Raw genomic sequence first — 17,206 nt, 5'->3', positions numbered from 1 at the left:
TATTTATTTATCTCTGTAAGGTAATTTCACACATTATATGGAAAAAAGGGAGAAGTGAATAGTTTTAGGAATTCATTAAGATTGACATGTTAGGATTCATCCTGTAAACTGCTCAACAGTGAGTGGTTTAGGATTAACCTCTCAGTTCATATTTCTATGTGTTTTAAAGTAACAACATTCATCCATAAATCCTTACTACAGTCAGAAACAACTCTGTAATTTCTGCACTTCTGATGCTTTGTCATCATAAAATGACACACTTCTTAGGACTTTAAAACAAGTTATTTTTCTTTCATACTGACTTCCTTTCCCTTAGAGGTTTTGGAACTCTCTTTCCCTTAAATTATTGGGATTCCTTAAATTAAAGATTACCAGGATGAGTAGATTATCTGTGGAGGTAATAAGAAATCTATTTGTTCTGTTTTTCTCTTAAAAAAACATTTCACACAATAAATAGAATGAATTAGGGTAAATTATGAATAATTTATGTTTGCTGCTGTTGATCGTTGCTAGTATTTATCTTTTATCTCCTTTCTGTATCTTCAGGGGACAGAGGAAATCTTTCAAAGAGAGTTTCACTTTGGTGTGTAAACATAGTACCTTCTAAAATGTTCTTCCATTTTGAGCCAAACCTCAAATCTTTATAAGAGCAAGGGGAATTGTTGTGGCTTTTGCGCAGGGATACAACTATTAGGTAGGACAAATGATGCTGTTTCTCTTCTGCTCTCTGTGGAATTGCTTTTTATTTGGTTGTTTTCATTTTTCATTTGCATTTTTGTGCCACTCTGCTGCAAATCATGGACAAAGGAGTGGGTCAGAGAATACTCAGTACTACTGTTGTACACAGTCTGTTGGCAAACCCCCTGAGAGCACACTGCACTAAGGCATACTGGGCTGAAGTGACAATGAAGGGCTGAATGTAAAACTACAAGTTTTTACTGAGTGATGTTCTATGCCTTGAGACAAGGATAATTTATATGCTCTCAATAATGAAATAGATGATGGAAATCTGTTAGCTTGTTAAAAATGCAGAACATTTTCCTATCTTGGAAAGTGGAATCAAAATTTAGAATGGTCTTGACAAATTGAAGAAATGCAAACTGGAGAATTGCATGCTGCAATTTAATAATGGTATGTATAAAGCCAAATCTTAGAAATTCATGACCAATGTCAGAAGTACAATGTGGGGAATGTTGGAGCTTACAGTAATTCTGTGCTAAAGATTACACAAATTAACATGGATTGTAAATATATCTGAGGGAATAACAACGCAATGTTCCAAGAAAAGGAAAAAAAAAAAGTATGGGGATTATAACAAGACTATCTCCTGTAAAACATATTAGATAATATTTCTGCTCAATATTAGTGAATATCAGCTGAAATACTACAAGTTTGGGAAATCAGCTTCTGGAAGAGTTGGTCCAAGAAGGATTCAAAAGAATGATCTGATGCTCAGAAAACAGACTGTATTAGGAAAGACTGAAAGACTAAAGGAATGAAGATTATTTTTCCCCACAATAAGCAGAGAAGAATTATTAGCATGCATCAACAAAAAGAAACTGAAGACAATGCAGTATTATTGCAGTAAGAGAAAAAAACAATCTTTCTACCTCTATGGATATTTAAGTCCTGGGGTAGACTGCTTATATTGCAAAATTTTCATCACCGGCTACTTCTATGAACGTATTAGAAGAATGGTTTACAGTATAAGCATTGTATCTTTGATAACGTGAAGGACAGGTAAATGAATTTAATTACTATGTTGACTTTTTAAACTAGCTGTTTTTAACCTTCATTCAAATAATGAAGAACTATTTGCACCTACTCCTAAGATGGCAATCAGGGCCTCTGGGTTTGCTGAATCCCATTTTCTGTGCAGAAGACCTCAAAGGGATGCGTAGGAGAGTAGTTCCTTCATAGGTCAAGAGATACTACCTGATCATTTGAAATCTTTTCCAGTCCTACCTCCCATGAGGTTTTGCCAAACTCAATGACAGACTGCTAGCATTTTTCGAATGTCAGACTGGGTAACTTTTTCTATCTAGAAGAAATTTAAAATAGTGAATATACTTTTGTTTGATGTTTGTGGATCAAAAGACTGAAGTCTAGACTCTTGCCTATTGCTCTTGTTTATTTGCACAAATTTAAATTCAGAAGATATAATTTCTAATTTTGATCTAAGTGTATTTGATCATATTCTGCCTTTATTTGCTCTTGATTTCTTAAAGAATAAGATGCATCTATTTTATTCTTTGGGATGTAAACTAATGGGGTGGGAGATGTTTTAATAAGACAATGATTAAGAGTTTTCCATTGTTCCCAGAGGACTGTACATATAGCAATTAGCAACCCACCTGATGATGAAAGTGAAAAGAATTTAATTGCCTTAGAAAATTTTATAAACAAGTCTAGTCTGGAACAGCGCTGTTAAGTGAGAATGCATTTTCTTCTATATTTCCTTGTGACTGTTACTGTGTTTCTCTTTAGAGATTGGAACATGTGTTCTCTTTTTCAATAAAATGAATGCAATGGTTTGCTATCTGAATTTTGGCTTGGAGAAGGTATTTCTTTCACAGTGGATTCTTCCACTTTTAAATGCCAGGGATTTAAAATGGAATGTGTAGGAAGTGCTGAAGTACCTGTCATTTATGTTGAATGTATTTACAGTACGTCTTCAAAAGGTGAGTTGTTTCTTTCCCATCTTTATATGACAACCAATTATACTAGACACTTCCATAATCATAGGTGTCAGGACCCTCTCAGGTGGATGGCTAAAATAACAGTTTTACCTCTTTAAAAACCTGTAGAATTTGACAGGGAAAAATCCCCTTGCAGGATTGAACAACAGTGAAATGCAACTTGGCTCTTTGAGTTGACATTGTCATCTTGTGGTAACAATCTTCTTACAAATAAAACATTTCTATGCATAGATATGCTGTTATGCACATATTTAATCCAATGATGTAGGATACCTTCCACTATTAAATGAGCATTCATTTCACAGAATCAGACTCACAGAATGGTTTAGCTTGGAACGAACATTAAAGATAATCTAGTTCTAACTGCTTGCTGTGGATGGGGTTGCCACCCACTAGATCAAATTACAACAGAGCCCCATCCAGTCTGGCCCTGGGTGCCTCCAGGGATGAGGCCACTCTCTGAATAAAAAATTTCTTCGTAACATCTAACCTAAATCTCTCCTGATTTAGTTTTAAGCCATTCCCTTGTTCTATCATGATCAAACCGTGTAAAAAACCCATCAGGCTCCTCTTGCTTATAAGCTCTCTTCAAGTGTTGGAAGTCCACACTGAGGTCTCCCTGGAGCCTTCCCCTGGATGACCAATCCCAGCTCCCTCAACCTTTCTTCACAGGAGAAGCTCTCCAGCACTTTCATCATCTGTGTGGCTGTTCTCTGAATCTGCTCCAACAGCTCTGTATCATTCCTGTGCTGGGGCCCCAGGTTTGGACATCATAAGGGGGCCTTATTGTGAGAGTGGGAACACTTACTATCCTGAATACAGATGCTAAAACCATTAGATTTGGGACATACACGTCAGGCATATCAGCCCCATCTGATATTTTTAGTAATATAACTTTCAATTGAATCAGACATAATCCCACTAAGATATTTAATAAATAATTCACATTTTTGCCAGCATTCTTCATGTTTCTCTTAAGCAGTGCATATGCACTCAGGTCTTTACAGTATAAAAAATGTTGTTCAGTATAAAGGAAATATACAATGAATAATACCCTAAATAGCAAGTTAACTGCTTGTAGGTAGATCAATCATTAAATTTACACTTTCTTTACACCCCCCATTAAATATTTGCTAGGGAAGTTCTGAAACTTTTTATGTTTTGTATTCTCATAATAATAAGAGTAATAAAGTAATAAAAATAATCTTTCCGTTGAGTATTCAAAACCCTGGAGTGAATAATTTCCATTCAAAAAAAAAAAAAGAATTAAAAATGGGTAGATAATGAGGTAAATTAAAGATGTGCTTTATAGAAAATTACAGAAAATAGTGAATACTTACAAAATATGTACTGAGACATGATTTAAAATATACGGATAAACTGCTATTTATATACTTTCTTCTCTTGGGTTAAAGGAAGAAATAATTCCAATAAAGAAAGAACTGTAAAGTTTTATGTCCCATATTTAACAACATTAAATTAGGTACGCTGCATGGATTGGTATGATATTATTGTCCTGTGAATGTCACTGTTTTACATTGCTTTTTTTTATTCACCTTCACTTTTATCTGTGGGACCCTATGCATAGGAACCCTATAAAACAAGCAGCATACAATAGGCTACCAGCTCCTTGCACTGGAATTACCACAGTCATAGTCTTCTCTACGTGCAACTGAAATTTCAGTTTTCTCCTTGTTTTACCTTATCCTTCTTTTGTTTTTCATCCTGGTATATGACCCAGTGTTCCCCATCGTTACTGTAGGCAAGCTTGTAGGATCCCACAAACTGGACGTGACCAAAATCTTTAGCTCCTTGAGTAATTATGCCAGTGACTTTTGTAGGGACAAGTAGGTCAACCTAAACAAAACACAACACAGTAGAACAAATCTAATTAGAACAGTTTCTGTATGCAGTCTGACTTCACATCACACAAAATCAAAAGCTGCTGATACACTGGCACAGTTTGCAACAATTTCTGCATGTTCCAATTCCATGTAATGGTCAATTACCATTGGGTAATAAGTCATCAAACCCAAGTCAATGCTTTCACAAGCCGGGCACTACAGTTTGGATCCCATAAAGATGAATAAGCAGAAATGTATAAAGAAATGTTTTTAAGAGATGAAGAGGAAAAATGCCTGTTAGGAGCAACCAAATAAGGAAGACTGAATACATCTGCCCCAATATCTGATGACAAGTAGCAAATAATGAGTAACAAATCCTTTCCATAAGAGGAATAAAATAAAAGTTTTAGTACTGGGATACCATAACAGCAAATGGAAAATGGCATTGTCCACAGATGATCTTAGAATTTTGGTTCTATCAGAAGAAAAGGATTTATTCTCCTCCAACAGAAGTAATATTGCTCAGAGAAACCTGAGGGAAGTACCCCTGCAGGGAGAAACTCTTTTGGTTTTCTGTTTGTTCAATGGAGACAGGGAAGGATTGAACCAAGAACACACTCTCATAGTCTGCTTGAAACAACTTTCTTCCGTAAGAAGTGTAGGAGACTGGCTTCCACAACCTGAGTGGACTGCTGGGAACCAGGCATTACTAGTTAGATTTTTTTAATGAAGTAATAAACTCTCAGTCTCCAGATCTTAATTCCCAATATTTTTTCAGAGCCCAGATGATTGGATCTGCTTTTCAGAAAGGCTGATCTGGAAAAGAATCATTAATTGATCCACACTTCTGGGCAGCATTTGAACTAAACATTTCAGAGTCAACTTTAAATTCTGCTTATAAATAATTTTTACATTAACATTTTCCAAGCATAACCTCTTCTATATAGTGAATGTTTCTTATACTAAAAGTTAATCTCTCTCCCGCTTACTTGAAAAGATATTTCCATAAAAACACTTGGCTATTTTTAAAATGTCAAAAGTAATCTAAAAGGATTTCACAAATATTTTACATGGCCATGATGTTCAGACTATTTTTCATTGAAATTCAGAACAGCAAGAAAAAGTCCTATTAAGATTCAGGGAATTTCAAAGATGAAATCACAATATATCTTTATTATCACCCAGACCCAGGGTTAATAAAAATGTGCTGGCAACAATTGTTTTGTGCTTATGGGACATATCCAGTGGCCTTGCAGTCTTGTTCAGAAAAATGATGTGGGAATCTGGAAGGTAATTTGGCACATGTTCAGTCTTTTTATGAAAGACTTCCATAGCATACATAGATATGTTTCTGTGTGTGCGTGCTTGTGCATGTTAATTATATGAAAAAAAGAAAAAAGAAAAAAGTAAAGTTTAATAGACAGGATTTGTTCTAAGTCTAGGTTTTGACAATACAAATAATATAAATTGCTGGAGGTGAAGAGAAAGAAAAGGATGTACTATTCTCTTTTTTCTTACTTTAGTATCATATTATTTTTTCATAAGCTAGTAAGAAGCCTTCATGAGGTAAGGGGTGGTTTTAATTTACCATCTAAAAAACTTCTTTTATTCTGTTGCTTTATTACCTTCTGCAAAGAGTTAAAACAGTGTTGCTTTTCATCCTTCCTACTGAAAATAGTTAGGAATGAAAAGGTGAGAAGAACTTACTCCAATTTCTAAGCAAAACATCCACATTAAAATACCTTATCAGAAAGTCATAACTTCCCATCAGGATGCAGAATACATTTATTCAGTTAGTACAGATTGCAAGTAACAGGCAATCAAACAAATTGCCAGGAAGAGAAGTTGAATTAACACACAGCCACTATGTGATCTTCAAAGCTGAATGTGATTAAACAGATTAGAATGTGACTTTGACTTTTTTAGTGCAGCAGAATTTAGAGTGAGGTAGAGGCAATTAGACTGCAACTGATAGGCTCATTAGCTTGTTACACGAAGAACCATGGTTTACAGTTTAATGTACATTTCTACAAGCAGCTGATCAAAAAGCAGTTTAACACCTTGTGTCTGGGAGAACTCTCTTGGGCTGTAGCAGTCCCCTTTGTAAATATGTTTCCCACCTTGCTTCAGACACTGAAGATGACTCAATTGATTCGAAGAATTGAAGGAAAGTGTTAAGATAAATCCACCTGAATATGAAACATTTTAGTGAACTGCTGCATGGAAACTGCAAGGCACTGTACAATTCAAAACAGAGTGCCTAGTACCTAAGTAGGGAGAAAACAGTCACATTCTCTGTCCCTGCTGTGAACTAAAAAAACCATAGACTTTCCTTATCTGTCTGTGCAGATGTATGTGTGCAATTTTCATACAACTTGCTTTTCAACTGAACTCCTTGAGAACTGCAACTACAGATGCAGATACCTTCAGTCTGCAGAAACCTTCAACTACTGCAGTTTTCTGAACACCCCTTCCTCTCTCTTCTCTTCTGAACATCCCCCTTTCTTCTGTGTATTTGGCAGAACCACATCAATATCTGAGTATTTGCTAGAAGAGCATATCCACGATAAACCATGGAAACTGAGGACAGAACTCAGGAAAGGAAGTAGACAGCTCTCATGAAATATGTGGAAGATGATCAAGGAATCTCTCCTAGAATAGAAGCACACATTGCAACTCTGGCTTACAAGAAGACAAGCCTCAAGAAGACACAAACTGCAGAAGCATCCATCATTTCAGACATGAACGGGAGAGATGGATCTATATAGCAGTACATAGCAATCTGCTCGAGGTGGCCCTACCTGAGCAGGTTTGGACAAGATGACCTCTAACATCAACTGTCCTGTGATGCTGTGACCTAGTAAACCCATCCAGATGGATCAAAGCATTGGAGACTGGGAAATCAATACGCAATAGGTAGGGTATGTTTATACTGACAAGCAGCAGAGTGCAATGGGTGAAGACTGGCAAAGAAAAGTAGTTGATATAGAGACCAAGATGCCTACACAGTTTGTGCTACAGGGATTTTACTTCCAGTTAGCCTGGACCAAATTTTGAAGCATTTTTGGCTTAATTTCATTTGAGAAGAATCCATTTCATGCTCTGTGAAGATACTCCATCCTATGAACTAAAGCATGAAAAGTGGAGACAGTCTTAAAAAAGTCCAACACATTCCTTATCTGCTCTGCAATACTAGGGGAGAAGAAACAATGCACAGAATCCAGGGGGCAGCACGTCCTAGTAAGCAGTGAAGATAATGGTGAGGTGGCTCAGCTGACCTTCAACTGTATATGTTATCATTTCAGTACACACAATCTCAGCTTCAATTTGGAGATTCAGAATAGAAAGAGGGAACTGAAAATTAATGGAGTGCTGGGAGTTAAGATACTGGTTAGTTAATGATGCATGTTTTTTAGAACTATATTTTAAAATTTCATTTTAGTCTGCTACTTTTTAAGATACAACATTCCTGCTCCAAGTTTAGCTAGCCCTGTGCCCACTTATTTGGCAATTTTTAGTACTGTCATTTTCCTCCAGATTTTCTTTAATTTACCTCTGGGGGCTGTTTTCATATCAGTTGACGCCAGATAAAACAGATGAAATTCTCAGTATTCCTAGTCATCAAACAAAACATCTTGGAGTAGAGGGATTGAAAAAAAAATAAATCTGTGTCCAACACAAGTGAGAAATGTAGAAGAAACACTGGCAAGGTGGTTGTAGCACCTACTCTTAAAAGACTTCGACATGACATCTACTTCATTAAAGTGGACATCTATCACATATACTTGCCCTGTGTCAAGGTCTCAGATACTCTGGACTGCTCAAGGTAATATTAGGTATTCATGATTAGTTCCTGAATATTACCAAGATAGTTTAATGAACTCAGGTTGTTCTGTGCAAATTTCTCACTCTCTGATCAAGACCTCTATTTTCATATTTTTTTACAGGGGAAACTGGCACCTGCATAGTTGCTATGTGCACCCAAGCCTGTGAAAAGGAATGACAGGCTTGCAGTGACTACGGTACAAAGTCAGTATTGCCACTCTCTTTATCATATAGCATTGGAATTGGGCACTCAGTATTCTCCTCCATGTCCAACCTCTGGAGATAAAAGGAAAACTGATGATGGTACAGAACCTGCTGCAAATGTGCAACATCTATATGCTATTAACAACATTTCTTGATTGTAAACTATGAAGCTTGGGAGGTAGTGTTGAACTGCCAGAGGGGAGAAAGGCACTACAGAGGGATCTGGATAGACTCCCCAGGGAGGTGGTTGAGTCACCATTCCTGAATGTGTTTAAAATCCATTTGGATGTGTTGCTCAGGGACATGATTTAGTGGTGAGTTGTTAGAGTTAGGGTAATAGGGTTTGGTTGTCGTTAGACTTGATGATCTTTAAGGTCTTTTCCAACCTGAGCTATTCTACAATTCTCAGCCATAATAATTTTATAGGAAGAAGGATTTCAGAGCATTTTGTTCAACAGATATCTAAAAAGGACTTTTATACTTTCAAAATAAAATAAAACTCATTCACATTTAACTAAGATCATATTACTGGGATATATATAAAATTAAACTTATTTATGTACCTATGTGGAGATAAGTTGTTTTCAAGTGAGATAAGATTAAAGAATGCTATTCTTTTTCTTCCTAAAAAAGTAGTATGTTTTGCTTGTTTATTTCTCAATTTAAGCTTACAATTCACCATTATTTTAAACTCATGTTGCTATATATTTAACAGCTGTAGACTTGTAGGCTAAGATAATAAATATAGCTATTAATTTCTTATTTACTCTTATTTGTGTCTTCTTAAAGAGTGTATTTTCTCTGAATTGTTTCATGACTGCAGCAACTACTTGTAAGGAACAGCCTAAGAGAGAATAGTATGTACCTTCAGCTCTCCTCAGTAAAAGATTTTTCAATTTAAAAGCTAGCAACTGCAGGATGAGGCCCATTGCTTGAAATCTTCAAGGATTGTCAGAAACACGTTTCAGGCCATTATTCTGAAATTTGTGCGTATGAAACACACATACAAGCTCGCAGGTAACTTCATTTCTATCAACAGCTCCTTAAGTAGCAGTTATTTCTTAAAGAGTAGAGATTGTACGGATCCTTCATTAATATATTTACCTACTTAGTAATCATTATAATGAAACTATTATGGGGAAAAGGGGAAAAAAAACAACAACATCTGAATTACTATACAATTTTTCAGCATTTAAAGAAAACTTTCAGATAGATAATCTTTATATGATCCATCACATAGCTCACTGAAGAGTAGCATCTATTTCTTACAGAGAAACCTACTAGAACCAGACTTTACTAAACCATCACTAATCTCATTTTATTGATATCGCAAACCTGAAATGTAAAAATACAAAATAAAATTTTAGCCTTAGGATCTGGATTTTCAAAGGCACCTTTGGGAACTTAATGCAGTTAAGGTTCTGAGGTCATATAGGCACAGCGGTAAATCCTGCCTGCAGTACACACAAGATAATGCTGTTTTCATACAGATCCCACAAACTGGAATGATTTCTGTGGGTGTCAGTAACTCTCATAATTTTTCAGAGAGTATTCACATCCTAATAGGAAATGGCGATGCTCAGTCTAGCCAAGTCTGAACGTATTCTGAAGAGAATTTCATATTTCAAAATTATAACATTAATGATTATTAAATCTGTAACCTCTTTTCCTAACATTCAGTACTTCCCATTTGTAGAATACAGTAGTATTTCAATGCAGCAATACTGTACAATGGTGATTTTTACTTAAAATGTGAATAGAGATAAAATGGATTATTGCATTGGTCACCAGTGGTCACCATTCATAAAATAACAGTGGCCTTTCTATCTCCTGTGGAATATTCAAAGCTTACCAATCCTTGTGATAATGCTAAGAGATTTAAATTAATGGTGATTAGGCAGGCACAGACATCTGGCAGAGCTAGAAGAAACTTTTGAGGTGCATTACAGGACACTTGAAGAGTTGATTAAAAGAACCTGTAATACCATTCTGTGTTAGATCAATCAGTTGGAGCTCTTGTGGGAAAGACAAGGACAAAACAGTACTTCAGACATTCAAAAGAAAAAAAGAGAAAAAAAAAAAGAGGATAAACATGATCATCAGTAGTTCATGATGAACTACTGAACACTGAACACTAATGCAAGCTCTGACTGTGGACTGATCCCAACACCTAGGTATGGCTAGAAATAGATATGGAAATAGGTAGAAATTTTCATTTGCCTTCAGTTTTTCACATAATGGTACATGCCTTTAAAAGCAAAAGAGCACATAAAACTGAATGATAATAAGGACTGTCTTTCAGGAGAACATTTCTGCAAGATGTATAGAGCAGTAACTTTATTATGTTAATGATAATGATGCTAAGAACTTTTGACTATAACTGAAGGTGGAAAAAAACCCCAAAACAACAAAGTAAAAACAAAACAAGAAAAATGTCAACCATTGCTGATTCTGCTCTTCTTTCCTCCTATCTTTGAACAAGGAAATGATCATCCTGAGGAGATGCCAGGCAGACATGCTGTACACTCTTTGGATAGTCAGAAGTGCAAGGAAGATCTACTATCCTTTATTTTACTGAAAGATATCTAAAATTCACAAGAAAATTCATCTGTAAGATTTCCTGCATGCCTGTCCTGTGAGTTCTGTCCCCTTTGTATGTTCCCTTGTTTTCTTCTAAAGACCATTGCAGTAAAGCACTGGCAAATACAGGCAGAAGTAAACTTGAGGAAATGTGGTCTGTTTAACTAAAAGCCTCAAAATCACTCTTGATAACCTGAAATCTAAAGGATGAGGAAGCTAACACTTTATAGCAGCGCTTTGAAACAGCATAAGCTTTTCAGCTGCAATCAGTAGAAATCCAGTTATTTCAGATTTCATTTGTCTTAAGGATTTTGGAGCATTACAGTTTTTAAACTGAAATAAAAAGCTGGTGATGCAATGACTGAGAAAGCAAAATCCTTTCCTGGAAATGAACTACTGTGACTTCTGCTCAGTTTTCTGTACAGGTGATGATGCAGTATCTTTTATTGCAATATTGATGAATACCTTCAAAAAAAACCTGAGGTCATAAATGGGCTCACCTATGCATGAGCAGACCATTTTATTTTTAAAATGAAAAATAATGGTGCTAAAATGGATGTTCATTATTCATTTGGTCATTTTTTTCTCATTGATTAATAACATTGCAAGTATTTTCTACAGTACATAACAATGTCCCAGTAATCTACAGATATCCAGGCTATAGATCAACAAGCTAGCACAGAAGATACTGCAAAGTGACAAATAATTAATATAACTACTGAACTGTGGAAGTACTAGCAAAAATCTGCCTGTAAGCAAAGCTGAATCTGCCTAGAAGACAAGCAGATTTCAGGTTGAAGTAACTCCTTGTATTTAAAAGATCTGTGTGTTACTTTCAGAGAAAATGCAGCCAAGACAGCATCATTCAGCCATTCGTTCTAAGAATGACTTTGCCCATCTGTCAGCCAGGATTGTTATGCATAACCTGTTTCATAGAGCTATGCTGCTGTAACTATAAACTAAAAATGTCAAAACTGTGCTACCAGGCTTCAAAAACAATGAGGTTCCTTTTCCTTTCTTCTCCCCTCACGCCCCAAAGTGATAAGACAGGCTTTTGTTTCCAGTGACACACAATAATAACCTGGAGAAATAAATGAAATTGAACTGAAATTTAGGTATATTCTTAGGTAATGTTTTATTTCAGTTAGAAAAGTATTTTTTCAGGATTTATGGAATAAATCAAGATTTTTCTTCCTTGTATATGAAATGCCTTGGTACTTCTAAGGCAATAAGCTCGTGATGCACTGGTCTGAATACAATTAAAGGGTATATTAATCTTCATTCTCCAGGATATAAGAAAGATTATCTGTTATAAGTCAAAAGAACATCCTGGAGTCACTATTACAGCTTCACACAGAGGCCTCTGGTCAAAATAAGACTAAGCTACTGGCAGGATGTATCCAACCCTGGGACTCAGTTCTGTCTTTGATCTTACACAGACATATATTTTTGGCTTTCAAAAGACCCTGTAATGCTTATCAGCTCTCTGCACCTATTGCAGAGCATGTGGAAAGCAGAAGGCATGACTGATTCAAAGAATTAACACTTCGCTAAAACTGTTGACCAAGCCTAGAGTTATGTGGAGAAATATTTCTCTGTGCCCCCAAAGTTTAAAAAATAAGCAAATCATTTTTTACTGAGAGAAATGGGAGAGGAAAAAAGTGAAAACATACAAAAAACCCAAAACAACACAAACTGAGAAATGCAAGATGAGAAGGTGCGCTTTAGATGTAGGTAATCAGTGTTTTGGCTACTCGGCCCATATGTCAAGGTTTCAGTTTCTCATCTAAGTAAGGAAAAGTAAGCTTAATAAGAATGGAATTTCACATTCCAGACAGAAGTTACAATCAAATAGCTTTACATTGCCATTCTAGAACTGAGAAACTTTTTCTGGTGAAAGCTGCAAAAAAAGAACTGATTCACTGGGTGAGATCACACAAATTTTCAATAATTTGTATTAAATGAACTTCCATACAGTTCAGATGCAGATTTTTATATCCTGGCCTATGTGAGAGTGTAAGACAACATAATGCAGAAGGCTTTCTCAAAAATTTATCTATCTCAGTTTTCCATCTAACATTGCAAAAGGCCTTTAAATCTTTTTACAAGGGTAAGAAACCTGAAATCTATCTGCTTGAGGTACGGAACAATTTCAGAACTGAGGACTACCCACACACAGTGCTGGATTATACAGCTCCAGAGAACAGAAAGGTTTCTGCATGTTCAGCCCTCTGTTGTCACTCCTCAAATGGCCACTTATGTCAGGCAACTAGAACCTATGCCATTTGGAGGTCAACCAGCCTGCAGTGGACCTTCTGACAGGTCATTCAAATTCTCTAAGCCTGATTTGTCTTTTGCACTTTTCTCTTTCATTCACCTCCAAATGATTTTTCAGTATGCTCTGCAGCACTTCCACTGAAGAAAACAAGCAAACCACATGTACATATTTTATAACCTAACTCTTACACTAACACACCTCTTAACTCTAACATCTCTCTAAACCGCTTGGAAATAAATAGAATGAACTCAGTAACTGTTAATGGCTGTTAGTTTTAATATTTTTAGTTGAAGCCCCTGGAAAGTCATTTTGTAAATTTAATTACACTGCCACTATTTCCCCTATAGATAACTACACATACGTTCTGTCATTGCTTTCTTTGCTTAACACACAAAACATCTTGATGTCAACAAATGCTATGTATTGTTCACACTGATCAAGTTAGTAAAAACGTTCTTCAGCATATAAAGAGAAGTGCCAAAATCTCCTAGAACAATTTTAGCTAATCAAAACTAAAATTTTTTAGAAATAAAAGCGCTGTCTTTTTCTGAATCAAAGACAGTAAAATAGAAATGTATAACCATGGCTAGAAAAGCAAACACTGTATTCTTGAAGACATAACTGTTTTGTATAATAAAAAAAGTTTGATTTCACAGAAAATCTTTAGGATTCTGGCAATTTCTAAGGCAAAATATTTGCAATATTTTGCATTTGTACAAGCAGCCAGGCAACTCCCACCGACATCTGTTACTGTTAACAAACAGCTTCACGTGTACCACAGAGAGTAAGGTCTGGTCTATCAAAAAACAGCAGAAAAATGGCAGATGATCAATTATTAATGAAGCTGAGGTCTTATCTTAGGAAACAAACACACACAGAAGTTTGTGAAATCACAGCACCAAGAAATATAAGAACATTTTCAGCTCTGAGCAATGTGTTTTCCTTGCAGATCCATCAGGTTTTGTTTTTGTTTTCCCTTTTGCTCCTAGTGTTCTCTTCCCAAAGATTGCTCTTTTAAATGACTTCTGCAGCCCCTGCTCTGTCAGGTGGGCACAAGTCTAATTTATTAGAGCCCACTATTTCCTGTCAAAGAATCCGCACAAAAAGACAATTCTTCAATCAATTTCAGGCATGTGGAGGATGTTATGACACATCCATTTTCATACTTGGATGGTTAAAAAATAATTTTAGCAGCATAAATTAGAGAAAAAAAACTTGTGTATCTACCAACTGTATCCACCAGTAAAAAGTCTAGATAAAAACATGTCTTAATACAAGTTAACTTCTAGAAAGCAAGGCATTATAGTGGCTGGCAGGCAGAAATAAAAATTACCACTGCAGCACATTCTTTGCTGAGCTCTGTTTTCAAACAAGAATTAAAAAAAAAAAAAATTACCCTTATTCAGTTTACAGACTTTCTCCATTGACTCAAAGTAGATGTTTCTCACTCATTCATTTCAGTTCCATAGAGTGGACTGCTTCCTAACTATTTGCTCTGTAGGCAGCAGAAAATATACCTCAATTGCTGTAGAACAAATCAGCAGTAATTTGTGTACTGACTTGCAACACATTATCATGCTTAAATCAGATGACTCAGTGAAAGAACATATTCAAATCTGCTATGGCATCTGAAAATGGAAATACTCTTTCTTTTCTCCTTTCAAAAACTGTATTTTAAAGAAACATGTATATTAATTTTTGTTGTTGGTGGTGGTGGTTGTGGTGATTTGTTTGTTTTACAGGAGTCTTAGATATTTTTCTATACTGATAGATTTCCAACAAGTCTCCTCAAAAGGATCTTGCAAAGGTGAAGATAAAAAAAGACTCCTAAGACTATACCCACAATTGATGTAACTGTCCCATTTTTTCGCAAATGCCATCTGTTACACTGACCAGAGTTAATGTGCTTGTGGAACTGAGTAGCAAGTTCTGCCCTGCCCTGAGCAGCATTTCATTTTGGATTAAGGACCATCCTAACGTTAGTCCCAAACTACACATGACTGGATGTGTGCAAATATGGTTATTCCCTTCACCCCATGAAAACCCTAACTCTGGACACTGCATGAGGCTATTAGCACTAGAAATCCTGAATTCATAGGCAATTACCAGCTCAGTGAATCTGAACTACTTGTATCACAGGCCAGAAATCCCACCCAAATATACAGATCATTCTCCAAAACTTTAGTTTTAAGTTAGATATTTCAATCTTTTTGAACTGCAAAGCTATGTGGCAGATGAAGCTTATTTTAACTTCAAAAGTACTGTACCAAAATAGGAATTAAGTAAACTCTTAAGATTACCCTGACTTAAAAGTACTTTGTGATTTCCTGTAGTCTGTGCTATGTCTTGAGCAAGAGCAACAGGTAAGATTGAAAAAAGAAAAAAGTACCTACTACAGAAAGTTAATTTTCTTAATACAAATTGTGGTACTTTGTGCACAGCAGTGTTTTTGCTGGAACCAGTATGGGTAAAAGAAAGAATTCCTAAGTTATGAATAACAAAAATATAATCATATTAATTATGATTATTTCCAGAATTACCACCTCAGCCAATCTGTATGAACTCTGATATCATCTGCTATATTCAGTATTTTATTGCTAAGGATGAGATGATGGTCTTATAATGACAGCACATCAGCTTTAATTTGAAAGAAATACATGGTGCATATATTTTGCAGACTGGAAGGCCAACAATATCCTGGGCTGCATTGGAAGAGGAGTGGCAGCAGACTGATCCTTCTACTCTGCCTTTGTCAAGCTCCATCTGGAGTACTGTATCCAGGCCTGGGGCCCCCAGCACAGGAAAGATGTGGAGCTGTTAGAGAGGGTCCAGAGGAGGGACATGAAGGTGATCAGAGGACTGGAGCACCTCACCTAGGAAGAAAGGTTGAGGGAGCTGGGATTGTTCAGCCTGGAGAAAGAAGGCTCTGGGGAGAAGTCACTGCTGCCTTCCAGTACTCGAGTGGAGCTTATCAATAGCAGAGAGACCAAAGTTTTACACTTCTTGATAGTGATAGAATAAGGGGGACTGGCTTTAAACTGAAAGAGAAGAGGTTCAGGTTAGAGTTCAGAGGGAATTTAATCACAGAGAGAGTGGAGAGGCTATGGCACAGCTGCCCAGAGAAGCTGTGGGTGCACCATCCCTAGGGGCACTCAAGGCCAGACTGAGAGGTTTCATCTGCTGGGTGGCAACCCTGTCCGTGGCAGGGGTTGGAAACGAATGGCCTCTGAGGTCCCTTCAAACACAAGTCATTTTGTGATTCCTTAACAATTACGGTGGCACATAAGAGCACAAAGATCAAAGGCTAATACAGGGCTGAGGACACAGACTGTTAAAGTTACCTCATCTTCTGTATTTCATCGCTTCTGTATTTGATTGCACGTTCAACTGCAAGTGAGATACTTAAAGAAAAGCAGTCTTAAGCTTGTCCAAACAATGCAGATTTGAAATGGGCAACTGCCCTTTAGAAAACAATTAAACTAACAATACAAAAACTAAAAACCACACAATCCCTTCCACTCTCTTCGGACTTTGTGTAACTCATGAAAGCCCTATTGACTGTGATAGTAATGAAATGATCTGTGTGCAGAAGTCTGTCTGCATTCTGATTGCTCAGAAGCTAGCTAGAGCCTTGACACTGGCAGAGTTTTGAAAGAGCTTTTCTTTTTTTTTTCAGTACCTAAAGGGAGTCTACAAACAGGAGGGGAATCAATTCTTTGAAAGGGTTGATAACTGCAGGACAAGGGGAAATGGTTTTAACTTGAGGGAGGGGAGAT

General features: G+C 36.4%; 1 protein-coding gene across 1 annotated transcript in view; it reads right to left on the bottom strand.

The window, feature by feature from the left end:
- Positions 1-17,206, bottom strand: part of EDIL3 (EGF like repeats and discoidin domains 3) — a 224,372-nt gene that overhangs the window by 14,533 nt on the left and 192,633 nt on the right. Inside the window, exon 10 of the mRNA XM_031557441.1 lies at positions 4,401-4,556. Within this exon, the coding sequence (XP_031413301.1) occupies positions 4,401-4,556 (156 nt within the window). The remainder of the gene's footprint in view (positions 1-4,400; positions 4,557-17,206) is intronic.

Source organism: Meleagris gallopavo, chromosome Z (assembly GCF_000146605.3).
Source record: "Meleagris gallopavo isolate NT-WF06-2002-E0010 breed Aviagen turkey brand Nicholas breeding stock chromosome Z, Turkey_5.1, whole genome shotgun sequence".
Taxonomy (NCBI): Eukaryota; Metazoa; Chordata; class Aves; order Galliformes; family Phasianidae; genus Meleagris; species Meleagris gallopavo.
This window is presented reverse-complemented; position numbering and strand designations above follow the sequence as displayed.